At 37.4% G+C, this 12,686-nt stretch overlaps 1 protein-coding gene across 8 annotated transcripts in view; it reads right to left on the bottom strand.

The window, feature by feature from the left end:
• Nucleotides 1-12,686, bottom strand: part of LOC124169672 (homeotic protein female sterile-like) — a 107,712-nt gene that overhangs the window by 9,389 nt on the left and 85,637 nt on the right. For all 8 annotated transcript variants that reach the window (XM_046548335.1, XM_046548339.1, XM_046548336.1 and 5 more), the window contains 5 exons: nucleotides 10,232-10,640; nucleotides 6,312-6,767; nucleotides 5,358-5,461; nucleotides 4,188-4,505; nucleotides 3,054-3,181 (listed from right to left, as the gene is read on the bottom strand). In XM_046548335.1, the coding sequence (XP_046404291.1) occupies nucleotides 3,054-3,181; nucleotides 4,188-4,505; nucleotides 5,358-5,461; nucleotides 6,312-6,767; nucleotides 10,232-10,640 (1,415 nt within the window). The remainder of the gene's footprint in view (nucleotides 1-3,053; nucleotides 3,182-4,187; nucleotides 4,506-5,357; nucleotides 5,462-6,311; nucleotides 6,768-10,231; nucleotides 10,641-12,686) is intronic.

Genomic DNA, 12,686 nt, shown 5'->3' with positions numbered 1-12,686 from the left:
ATCAAATGCTTTCTATTCATGCAACTCATGGACGTGCGGGTATGCTGACAACTGCTTTCTGCCGCCCGAGGAACAAAAGAAGATCAAGCATTCGCGAATACTAATGCCACAATATTTTCACCAAAATTAACTACTTATTTATCGAACGACAGTTTACCACATAAATTTGAGACTGAGCACTCCATTAACTCCATTTCTAACAGATCGCTAGCGATTACAGAGATTAAGGAGTCTTGGTGTAAGTTTTTCCGGCGGTGAAACCCTCGCTATGGCGAGAGCCAACACCAAAAGGGCCTCGTAAAAACGAAATTTTTAACATGCTCATTATAGGATCAATTGACGGTGCATCGGCTATCTCTCGTAATAGCGGGGGTCTCGCTATAGCCCGTACTCGCTTTAACGAGGTTCCACTGTAATCGAATTTTGAAAAATAGATTTTTTATGATTGATGCTAGCTTTTAATTTAATAGTGAAAAAGATCTTAGAGAAAAATGGTATGTGGTGGCAACTTCATTTTTAAGTTGTTGACTACTTTAAAAAATAAATAATCCATTTATGCTACGAAAAATGTGTGAACTATTACATTTATGTATCAAAGGCACCTAGAGCACATTAAATAAACCTGACAACAGGAACAAGGTTATTAGTAGTGATGGGTCGGTTCGATTCCTCGATTCTCGGCCAAGAACCGGAATCGAAAACGAGTACTTGCCAAGGCGAAAAATCGATTCCGATTCCAGTAGTACTTCAAACAACAAAATAAACGACCGCGTTTCCAACAGTCATTTGAATTTTCGCGCCACGTAATCGTAATAACAAAACACATATCTTCTTGGGATGTGCGAGTACTCAAAAATTCAAGTCGATCGAGTAGTTAGTACTCGACTCGAGCGTTTCGAGTCGCATTACGAATGTCGAGTCGAGTAGTTAAGGTTACAGTGCTTTCGAGGCTAGTAAATCCAGCAATCTGCCGACAGGAAGCGCTATCATGAAACTCATGTAATAATGCAGTTTTTAAAGCCGATAAGTCATTCTAATGCCTTGGCCTGGTAGTTTCAGCTTGCCGAATACACTATAGTTGTCGACGTGGGCGCCGAATACCTTTACGCCAGCCGCGGCGGCCGATCGTCTTCCTACCCGGAGCACACTGGTCTGAAATCGGAAAAAGCTGGAATAAAGTCCAAAATGACCTTTTTGGGGATAGAGACTTGAAACTCAGCATAAATACTCATACATCATTACCAAATATTGCTTTATATGCCATTTCACATAAATACGAACCTTTAGTGAGATACAGAGGCCCAAGCATGACCAATTTTTCAATGCCACGCGAGATATCGTTTTTCCTCAAAAAATCTTTGAATTTATCCAAGTGGTTTTGCGTTGGTGTGAGTTTTATGGAATATAAAACGCAATATTCCTTTGATCTGGTGCTTTGCCTATACTTTCAATGACTTTCGAAGATTTTGGCTCTCATCTGTCGGGTTTTACAACGCAAAATGGCCGACCCGTTTTTCACGTGAAATTTGACATAAAGTAGACATTATCTTTCGTTTACGAAAAATATAACTCGGAAAATTTGAACCACAATATAAAGTAGAGATTTATAAAGAGTACTAATAAGAAATCTTGAAAAAAAAGTTTGCGACGAAGGAAATAAGAGCGATTTTTCAATCGCGCGTCAAGGCTGAGCTACACGTTGCGGAACTTTAAGGCTCGGTAACTGAGGCCGATTTTTCAAGTTTTTTAAAACATTAGTCTTGAAAATCGTCATTTAAAGCATAGATAATCGTCTTTATAGACTTAAAACACTAAACTGAGGATGTTAAAAAGGATTATATATAGATCGACTTGACCATTTAGCGCATTACTCGAGTGAAAATACTAAGGATTGGGTATTTTTTGGAACCATCCCACGCATAAGAAATATGCCTCGGGTATTGAAGTAAAGTGAAGAGATTAAGTCAGCATGCTTAAGAGAGAGAAAAAAGAACTATTTCCGTGAAAGGCAACAACCGATACCCTTTTTCCCTTTCCACCTTCGCCGAGGTGAGTCGCGCGGTAGGGGGAGTTTTCACACCACAAGGCTCTTTTAGCCTTTTTTATTACTGCGACCGTCCGATGTGATATTCATTTGTAGCGTTTAGTTTCTTTATTGAACTTAAAAAAAGCAAGAGATTTTAAGGTTGATTAAATGACGTGAGAAGTATAGCATTTTTTTTGGCTCTACAAAACTAAAGTTTAGTTCTATAGTTGTTCGCTTCGACCACTTGAATTCCATGAAGATTCAAGATCCAAAAAATCGTTGATATAATTTTTAATAAAAATTCCAAAGTCTCCGAAATCTTGCAATTTTGGTGGGAAAGTACTTGCCCAATAACACACATGTGTAGCAAAAGGCAATTTTCAGGCAGGCAGTAATACTGTAACATGGAGACGTCAAAACCTGCTGGCTGAGCATGTAGAATAATTGGTTTTTCTGCTTGAGAATTTGAAAGGGCCAAATATTACATGATTCATATACGTAGTATGTAATCTTTATTACAGCTATGAAAATTTCTGTACTCAGGTATGTTCTGTTTTGAAATTAAGCTATTAAATTTTAATTACATAGTGATTATTTGAAAGATGCTTTTGTCAACTGACTCTTTCACAGAGTAATATTTTTAGAAGTGGTTTTCTTGTTGCCTGGAATTAAGTGATATTTTTCTTGGAGCCTATGGCATCAGAATCGATGGAATCGGTATCGGTAGAACCGGAATCGAAATGTCAGAATCGGAATCGGGATCGGAATCGATAAAATTTTGGAATCGACCCATCACTAGTTATTAGGTTTTAAAAGCTTCAATTATCTCCTGATTTGTCTGGGATATCATGTCAAAATTATCCCAGGAAAGAGTTGTTCACTTCATCTCAGTAATATATTGTCCAACAGAAGGTTGAAAAAAAAAATTGCTCAACAGAAATAGAGAATTGAATATGTAAGTTTCTCATCAATTCATAAGGTTAATTTCATCTTTTCCAAGGACGACAGAATTATTGACATCACCCACCTTGCTTTCTCCAGGGCATCTTCCTCTTCTTTTTCACGTCTCCTTTCATTTTCCATCCTCAGTCTCTCTTTCTCCGCTTGTTCTTTCTGATGCCTTCGCAATTCCTGTTGCTCAATGAGGGCTCGTTGCTATAAAAATCAAAAAAGATCAAAATGGAATGCTGTCACACCTTAAAATTTTACTTAAATAAGGCACACAAATATTATTGGTAACTTCATTACAATAATCTCGAATGAATACAGGGAGGACTGAAAGAAGAAGAGAAATACATGATGAATGCATTTATAAAAGGGTTGAGGTTTTTTTGACAATTACAAATAAAAGTAACAAAACTACGGATTTCTCTAAGTTTGATACACGATTACTATTTGCAGTATAAATGCAGCGGGATGCCCACTCATAGCAGTTAATTTAGCGTGCCCTTTGGAGCGAAAAACCCCATGAAATCTTTTCCATGTTCACCTCTGAGGTACCAACGCCATGGCACGATGCTTAAGAGTAAGAAATGCAAACAGAGGCATTGTTAAAATACGTCACTAAGGAAGAAACTCCCCTGCCTTCCACTTAATTTGTGACCTGGGGTTTCAGATGACTGACTCACACTGAAAACCAATGCCATTCAGTTCCCCTTGGACTTACAACCGGGATAGAGGGGGGAGGAAGGGGGGCTGATGCTAACGCGTGTTGAAAAAAGAAAAATCCTGTGTTGCCTACATCCAGGTAACTGATCTATTCACTGGAAATATTGTTCATCCGGAATGCGTCTGGTCCAAAGCTTTCCAGATTATTGATCTTCTACATCAGAATGACTGCACATCTTATCATCAAAAGGAATGCAAGTGCTGGTCCAAATTGAAGAGGCCTTCAACTTCATAATACACTGTCAGCTGAGCTTCAGGCTCAAAGAAAAGCAGCTGCATTTCAGACTAATCTACCAAGGTATATCATATTAACATTATTTTATTCCACTGATGAATTTTTAAACATGTTTTTGCACTGTATCCACAATACGTATTTGGTTTCTTTCGCCTGACGTGTGGTATATCAGTGTAACTTTGTAGCTAATCTCTGAACAAATCTAGATCTCTGGACAAATAATCATCATTATTGTTATTACAAACAATGCATACACACCCTGTGAGCTTTCTCCTTGGCTTGCTTCTTGAACTGTTGAAAGCTTTCCATGGCAGATTTTAAGGTAGACGTAGGAGTGGGATTTGATGGGGAGTTAGGCCCCATTGGCGTAGAAGGGAGGGAGGGAGCAGACGATGCATTAGTGGATGATGATGTCACTGAGGAAGCTACTGCTGCTGCCAAGGCAGGAGCAGCCGCAGAGGAAGAGGATGCAGAAGTCGGCGCACCAGTGACAGAAGATGAAAGTGATGAGGCAGACCCTGTGCTGTTCGTTGATGCTTGGGCAAGCGATGACCAAGAACTGGCATTTCGTAGGTTCTGCAAGGAAAACAAACCATGGAAGGACATTTTGTGAGATTCGGAAAAAACAGGATCCACCAATAAAGTGTGAAATTAAAAATGTTAATAAACTAACCACCTTGTACAAATAAAGATTATGATTGGAAATGATGTTACAACTAAAGCATTGAATTTGCATTGAGTATTGTAAACTTTTACCAACAATATAAGGGTATTTACAACACTGACAAGGCAATCATTTTGCGAACATTTCATCTAGTTTGTACATGGTACTTCAATTTGTACACATAATTTCATAAACATAAAAATTATTCACAATAAGCCATCTAGTAATCTTTAGAGCAAGTAACATCAGCTAACCAGCAATTCATCCGCAGATGACAAAATTAGCCAAGGCTAAGGATTCCATTTTTATTAAAACATGACTAAGAGTTAAATGGACAAATAAAACTGGACCTAATGAAGCATTTAAAAAAAAAATAATTTTGTCAAGAAAAACTGTATTCACTTGGACCATCATTCTCCTTCCAGTCTCATTCTTAGCAATACTCGTATTTATAAGGATTGTAAAAAAAAAACTTGACTAAAACAGCTTGATAAGTACATAAAAACCACAGGAAGATCAACAGGAATCCTGCATAGCTCTCCATTATTCCCTATTATTAAAAATGATGATTTAATCATTTCAGTAAAGAGTAACTCGATTTTCTCCAACAAAATTCTAGAAGTTATAACATAAAAAAATCTGCTTACATAGCAATTAACAAGTGAACAAACTGGCAACATTAAAAAAGGAAAATTTAAACCTTTTGTTATAATTTTCTTCTGCTTACAGAATTAATTTCATTGAATACTTAAGAAAAAGTATACCTTATTTTTGAATGCTGATGCAAAATTAGCAGCTGGATTTGGCTTAGGAATCTCAGGTGTAGATGTGGGCTTTTTTTCAACCGCCACAGAGTTGTTCATTAGGCCTGAAAAATGTAAGAATAACATCCTTATTAGTCAAATTATGACAAGGTAATTATAACAATCATGCAACTTGGAGATAAGGAATCTAAATTTCACTTCCTCAGAAGGATTACTTCACATAAGGTCCAAGTAGGATATTTCCACAGCAGTCTAAAACATGTTATATCAGTCTAACAGTTTTTACAATTTCCAACATTTTTTTATTTCTGATGCATGTATCTATTTATTTTCAGAAAATAATGAAATTTCATACATATCAATCTTGAACACAGTGCAGATTTACTTGATAGATGACGAAGATAGTACCAAAAAGAAAATACACCCACTTACAGATAGCATTCACAAAATGCCAACAAATAAATAGATGACGAAATGACATGCCAATCCATAAATGTCGATGCAAAGTGAATGCAATGCTTAAGTATGAAAATTTGCCACTAAGAACCTGGAAATTTACTCAAATATAAACCTATACATCCTTAGCTTTTTTAAAGCTACTTTTGGATAGTTAAAAGCATGTGAATATATATTACTTTATCTTCGCAGATGAGAAAAATACTTTTATTCTCAATTATATATGCATACAAAAGCAAAGTAAACAAAATAATGATATCATATCAAATGGGTTGGTAAATTTGAATCCCCTAAGAGACCATTTAGAATGAGATGCTCAAATACCAAAAATACAAAAATGCATACGAAGGGTGAGGAAAAACCTCCATTTGACTCATGCAGTAAGGACAGCTTTCCCAGATTTATTTGACAGTTTCCCTTTTACAATCCTCAACAGTGGCCACCCAATGCAATGATTTCATGGAACTCTAAAGGAAATGCATCAAAAGAAAAACTAACCTTCAGTCTTCGGTGCCGAGGGAATGGGAGGTGGAGTGGGTAACGCAGGCCTATCTTCCTTTTTCACCAATGGAGCAGTGCTGTTGGTTCCTAAGGAGAGTCCAGTGGTTGGTGCTGATATTGCTGGAGAAGGGGCTTTAGGCAGTAGAGGTGCTGGTGATGATTTTGGGGGCAGAGACACAGGGGAGGACGTGGCAGGAGGGTCTGGCGGCTCCACTTTGATGGGATTCGTTGGTGCTACATGGTGTATGGAGTTGGCGGGGGGAGGTATGCTGCCCTGCGGAAGGGATGGAAGGGGTGCTGCTGCACCCACAGGAGGTGATGGCACCTGGTCACCAGCACCTGCCTTGCCAATTGGTGTGGGGGGAACTGTTGGAACGGACGCCACTGAGCCGACTGTTGCTGCTGCAACATGAGGCACAACTGGATCAACAGGTTCCTTCTTCATTGGAAGATCTTAAAGAAAAAAATTTTCATGGATTATATATTAAACAAGGTCAAGAAAAGGAAAAAAAAATAATAATAATTTTCATGGATTGCAATTAAGGCATATTGCTGTATTAAGAGGACACATGCCTCCAGCTTGATCAGTCTTTTTTGGTGACAAAATACTCGCTTAAAACTTACTCAATTACCATGAAAATTTCAGGGCATGTAAAGTATAAGTATAGGTATACATTTGCTGGTATCTCAAATTCGGTAATTTTAGTTTTTTATTATTTCATCAGGCAAAGATTAATATTTGAGATGCAGGAAAATATTGAAAGGGTCAACTCTGCTCACCCAGAAAATGTCAAGCTGATAGCTTAACTTTTACAAATGACAGAATCTGTAAACTAATAAACTGAGCCACCTGCATGTTAAACGATCCACGGTCCAGGGAATTTAACCCGCAATTATGGGTTTGGCAGGCAATCATCTCATAGCTTTACCAAACAGACACAGAGATAGAGATTCAACTCAGCTAAAGCACCTCCAGATATCCATTTCACATAACTTGACTTTATTTGGAAATGGGAAGAGCAATATTACACAGTGCATCAATATTTATAGCTAATACAAATCCAGCTGATTGTGCTCTAAAATACCAAAAAGAAACTTGAAAATGTATTGTTGCAGCATAAGTTTAATGCCTTCACATATGAGTTTCACTCTCCAAAGGATGGATATTGAGTAATCTCTGATATAGCATTATAATGTGATCCAATAGCTCCATATCTGCAGATAGATAGCCATCAATGCCATTAACTTTGAACAGATGGACAAAGCGTGAAAATAGTAAAACACAGTTTACTGCCTCACTTCACAGTCTTTTTCAGCAAAATCTGACACTAAAAAGGCTTTCGTAAAGCAACCTCAATACATAGCTTAAGGGCCGTATTCTTAGTCGACCCTGGATACGTCATCAGCCCCTACATAAACCGATCTCGCCCTACATACGCCACATCAAGCCTTACATATGGCCGTTTTTGGAACTAAACGGGCCCTACTTGATGTAGGGTAGATGAACCAGTCCTACACCCTACAAAAACAATATGCTCCGTCATAAATTTTCGGTCGTCTTTTCTTATTTCGTAGTTAGTTCCATTACACCACCAGAGTGTAAAATTAGCACTGCGCCATCATCTACGTCATCTCAGAGAATTTGACGACGGAATTACCCCCCACCACTTATGTAGGGTCGACTGAGAAACGCATGTAGGGGCCTTTTGTTATGTAGGGTCCACTAAGAATACGGCCCTAAGTCTTTTCTAGTTCAACTGCTAACTATAAGTGATTATAGTTTCACTAGAAACATCATTAAGATTTTATCAGAAACTAGGGATGGACGGATCCAGTATTTTTTTCGGATCCGGATTCGGATCGGATCCTTGATTTTGGAAGCGGGATCTTTCCGATCAGATATTTTCGGATCCAAATGCATTTTCAAATTCCTGCTATTAAAAGAAGTAATTATTCAAGTTTATTCTGGTTATATGAAATCAAATGAATGCTTTTAAGATTTTCATGCACATTTTAATATTTTTATAAATTAAAAATTATTTTTATAGGCTTTAAAGTTGTTTTTTTAGAAACATCTTTACATGCTCAGGACCTAAACTGTTACGCTTGGATTTGGAAATGAAAATAGGAAAAATCTGCTGATAAACCACTGACCAGTGGCGTAGCGAGAGGGGAAGTCTGGGGGCTCCGGAACCCCCAAAATATAAAAATGCAATTACTTTCCTTCGTAAAAGGAAACAAAATATTGAAAAATCATGAATTTAAAATAGAATTCTTTGAAAAATGAAGTTTTTTATTATTATTAAGGGTGTTAAAATTAGTTTGAAACCCTCTACTTTGTACCCTGTTGTTTAAAAATTTTCCCCCTGGTTTTGGACCCCCCTAATGAAATTCCTGGCTACCACACTGCCATCGACTGAATTCAAAATTTCCTCACGCATATTTCCCCGGAATTTTGTGTTTTTCTCATCGCAAACCGACTTGCGTTTCACCCGAAAATGCTTCAGTTGCGGTGAAGTGGATTTAGCACTTCCTTGCGATAATTTCATGCCACTGTGCACGCACATGGCATACATTGGTTCTCCTTATCTCAATAGAAATGTTTCTACACAATGAAAGACATTTTTACCAGTATATCATTAAATAAAATTGCAACTGCGCAAGCAGCAACACAATTAACAGTATTTAAAACAGCATAAACGTCATGTGCGATGAGGTGCTCAACCGCTCAGCATGAGGAAGGGGTGAGCAGCAGAAGCACGTAAAGGAAAGGTGGAGGGGAAGGAGCGTGTTCCCTCCGTATTTCAAGCAATGAGGCTACAAATGAGGGAGTCAAGGACGAATAAGTCAGATCTTGCTTCAGTGACGTCGTTGCCTTCAAAGCTAAGCCAGGCGAGCTACATGATATATGCAGTTGGCGTTTCCAATCCGTCTCTACTTGTTTGAGGGGCTAATGCTGCGCTTGTTTCTTTGAAAACTGCTGTTTGGACAATGTTGCATATAGTCTAGTCTAATTGTAAATAGAAAACTTAGTGGTAATAAATTAGAACTGAAAAATAAACAGAAATATTGCCAGGAATGTGTCGCGTGTGGTCCAATTCTTTTTTAAATCTTGTGAATGTCATCTAATTGTTGAAGATTTCGACACATCTTCGGGCCCAGAAAGTCACTCAACTTGCATTTGATGTCTAGAAACAGAATTGAAGCAGGTAGGCCAAAAAAAGGTCAGTAGTTGAGACAGGGTAGGAATGAAACAAGCTTTATTTGTTCTCGTGTAATTTGATATTTTCCTTAGAAGACAATGATTTATGGTCTGTGTGATTTCGGAAAAAAAAGGCACGGGCTGATGGACGGCCGAGGGTGGTTTTCTGAAATCTGCGACATAGTTACTTTTGACGTGGTTATTATCCTATTACGCTGAGATTCCCCCAATGATAGTTCAATCTCTTGGGAAGAGTCAAACTATGTGCCAGTCGTATTTTGCCTTTTGCTATTATTTAAAATTTCGGATCCAGATCCGATGCCTTCCGCAACTTTGAATCTGATGTATCCAATGAAGGGCAATATCCGTGGATATTTGGATCCGAGGTATCCGATCCGACCATCCCTATCAGTAACCAAAATAAAATACCACTAACTCTATCAAAACCACTCATACCCTAACATAATCACAGATAAAAGTTTGTATGGCCCACAGATTTTTTGTAAATTCAACAGTATACAGGGATAGTATGGCCATTCTCTCGTACATAGGTCATTATCTCCCAGTATCCTGTATTTGAACCTGACGATGTCTCTCAGTGATGAAACCATTTGTTACTAAAATCATAAGTGAAATTTACTTAAATTTTTATTTAACATGAAACAAGCCACGCTGCAAACCATCAATTTTATCCTGTCCTCGATAAACTGCTTACCTGTCGAATCTCCACTAACATTTCCAGGAGCCACACTGTTTTTATGGACTTGAGACGCAGGTAGGGTAGGATTAACATTTGGTTGCACAGGAGTTCTTTTAATTGGAGCAGCTGTCGCTAGATTCGACGGCCGAGCGGGTTGGGGAGGTAGTGCATGTCCACCAGGAATGGTCCCACCATTGGCTGAGGGCTCTTGAGCACTTGATTTCCGCCTAGTGACGGGAGCAGTGGGCAAAGAGGCAGCAGGTGCAGCGGCGATTGTTGTAACGGCTGGATTTTTGTTGATAATCTGTCCAGACGATGACACCGTTAGACTGGGAACTTGGTTATTTTGAGGCAGGACACCAGGAGGCAGTGATGACTGCTGAGGCAGGGAGGATTGGTGCTGGGCTGCTCCTCCAGGCAGACTCTGGATAAGTAACACCACCATAGGTTTACTTCAGAGCACAAATGTTTATGCAAGCTAAGAGTTTATCAAGAGGTAAAACAATCATGTTAGAAGAAGATTAGAAAGTAACCATGTTTGTTGAAGCCATGTACATGAGTACTAGGTGACTACTCAAATATGAGGCTAAAATTCCAAGACTTTTCTACCTAAACTTTTCCAAAAACTATATACATTGACCAAGACTATTTACATTAGGATGCCTTTGAAATGATGTTTGGCGATGCACAATATAACTTTCCTTTAAAGCTACCCAAAATCCACACTGGAAAGAAAGTCCACCATACCCTAAGTGCCTAAAACTCTACATTATTACACAATCATACTCTTAAGTTAATGCATCAAGAAATCCGGTTTAAGACAAATAAGAATTATTATAAAAAAAGGATCTGAAAATATTTTAAAGACAGGACTTGAAGTTACTCTGCTACTTTTCAATTTCAATGAGGACCAAAGAGTGAGAAATTACCAATCAATTAAATATTGTACTTCTCGGAATATAGTCTACCCCTTTCCCCAAATTCTCTGGGAAGAAGTAATTGAGGGACTATATTTGCCTGAAAGACGGTATTTTTTGCAAAATTATAATCACAAATATTAGGAGGGACTATACCGAGATAAATATAACCTTTTGGGAGGTAAAAGTCCTTAGTATTGCCAAAAGTAATATATTGTTCATCAGTTACTATAATTAAGAGAAAATTACCCTGACTTGAAGCCTGAGGATTTGGTAAGATGAGTTATGCCAGCCAAAGTCATCGTAAGCCCAGCAAACTTGATTAATCTTTAAGTTCCATGCACCATGTTAAGCAAATGTATGCTATAAAAATGGAAAACTAAATACCAAAAATCAGGGAAAAATTTGGACAATATAGTTTTTGGAAGAAAAAAACCAACAGGTCTACACATACTTGAATCAGGTAGTATTATCATCAATACACCATTCTCCTACAGACAATGCTAGCATTTGACAGCTCTTAAATTATTTCCTTTTTGGAAAATGAAGTTGCTTGTTTAGCGTTGTTAAAATACAAAATGTTCATAACAAACCAGATAAGGGCAGGAAAGCTACAGATTGCTCACATATTGTCACATTAAAGTGCAATTTTGAAAGCGCTATTTCATTTGTCAGTAATCAGTTCCATATAAATAGGAGTGAAATTTCCTAAAGTACTTAGTTACGCACAACTTAATATCCTCTACCATCCTATGAACTGTTATTTATGGCCACTCTTGTCGTTCTCATACGATTTTTTAAGCATTAATTTTAACATCACCTGAACTAAATTTATGTACAAATTATAATGGTTCCATAACTAAAGCAATTCAATGAAAGACCCTTAATTGTTAGTATGTCATCCAATCCATCAATTCTTTTACCCAGATTCAATGCAAAATAAGAGCTTTTTTTTATTGGATCATGTTAGAAAAATATAGTACAAGAATACTAGTTATTAGAATGCAGGAATACAACTACTTTGTTAAGGTAAACAAAATAGATTTCACAGATTAAGATTATTGATAGCTGAATTACATCATCAATGATAGTGCGATACTTTGTAAGACTAAAATGAGATTTTAAAAAAACTTTCATTTATGCAAGAAACAGTTTCTAGACAAAGTCAATGAACATGATACAAAATTTTGTGCTCCATGATAATTCAAAGTTAACAGTGTGAATGCCACACAAAATTTTTTTAAGATCAACTCAAAAATTTGCCTAATAAAAATACGTAAAAGGTTAACTTGTTTGGCCCTTTCAGCACCAGCAAAACCTATGTATGGGTAAGGGAAGGGTGATAGATCTTTTCAATGCCTTTCAGCATTTAGTGTCAAGGTAAGAAATTATCAGTAAGAAAAAACTTCCAACTAATCATAGATTTGTCATTAAAAATTCATGATAAAATGTAATAAACAAAAAAGTTAACAGGCAACTCCGTAAATGACTGAGTTCCAACAGAAATGTATAACATACATGAACAATTCAGTACAAAGACAGTCAATATCATT

This window comes from Ischnura elegans, chromosome 12 (assembly GCF_921293095.1).
Source record: "Ischnura elegans chromosome 12, ioIscEleg1.1, whole genome shotgun sequence".
NCBI classification, from domain to species: domain Eukaryota; kingdom Metazoa; phylum Arthropoda; class Insecta; order Odonata; family Coenagrionidae; genus Ischnura; species Ischnura elegans.
The sequence above is the reverse complement of the archived record's forward strand: the minus strand, read 5'-3'. Positions and strand labels throughout refer to the sequence as shown.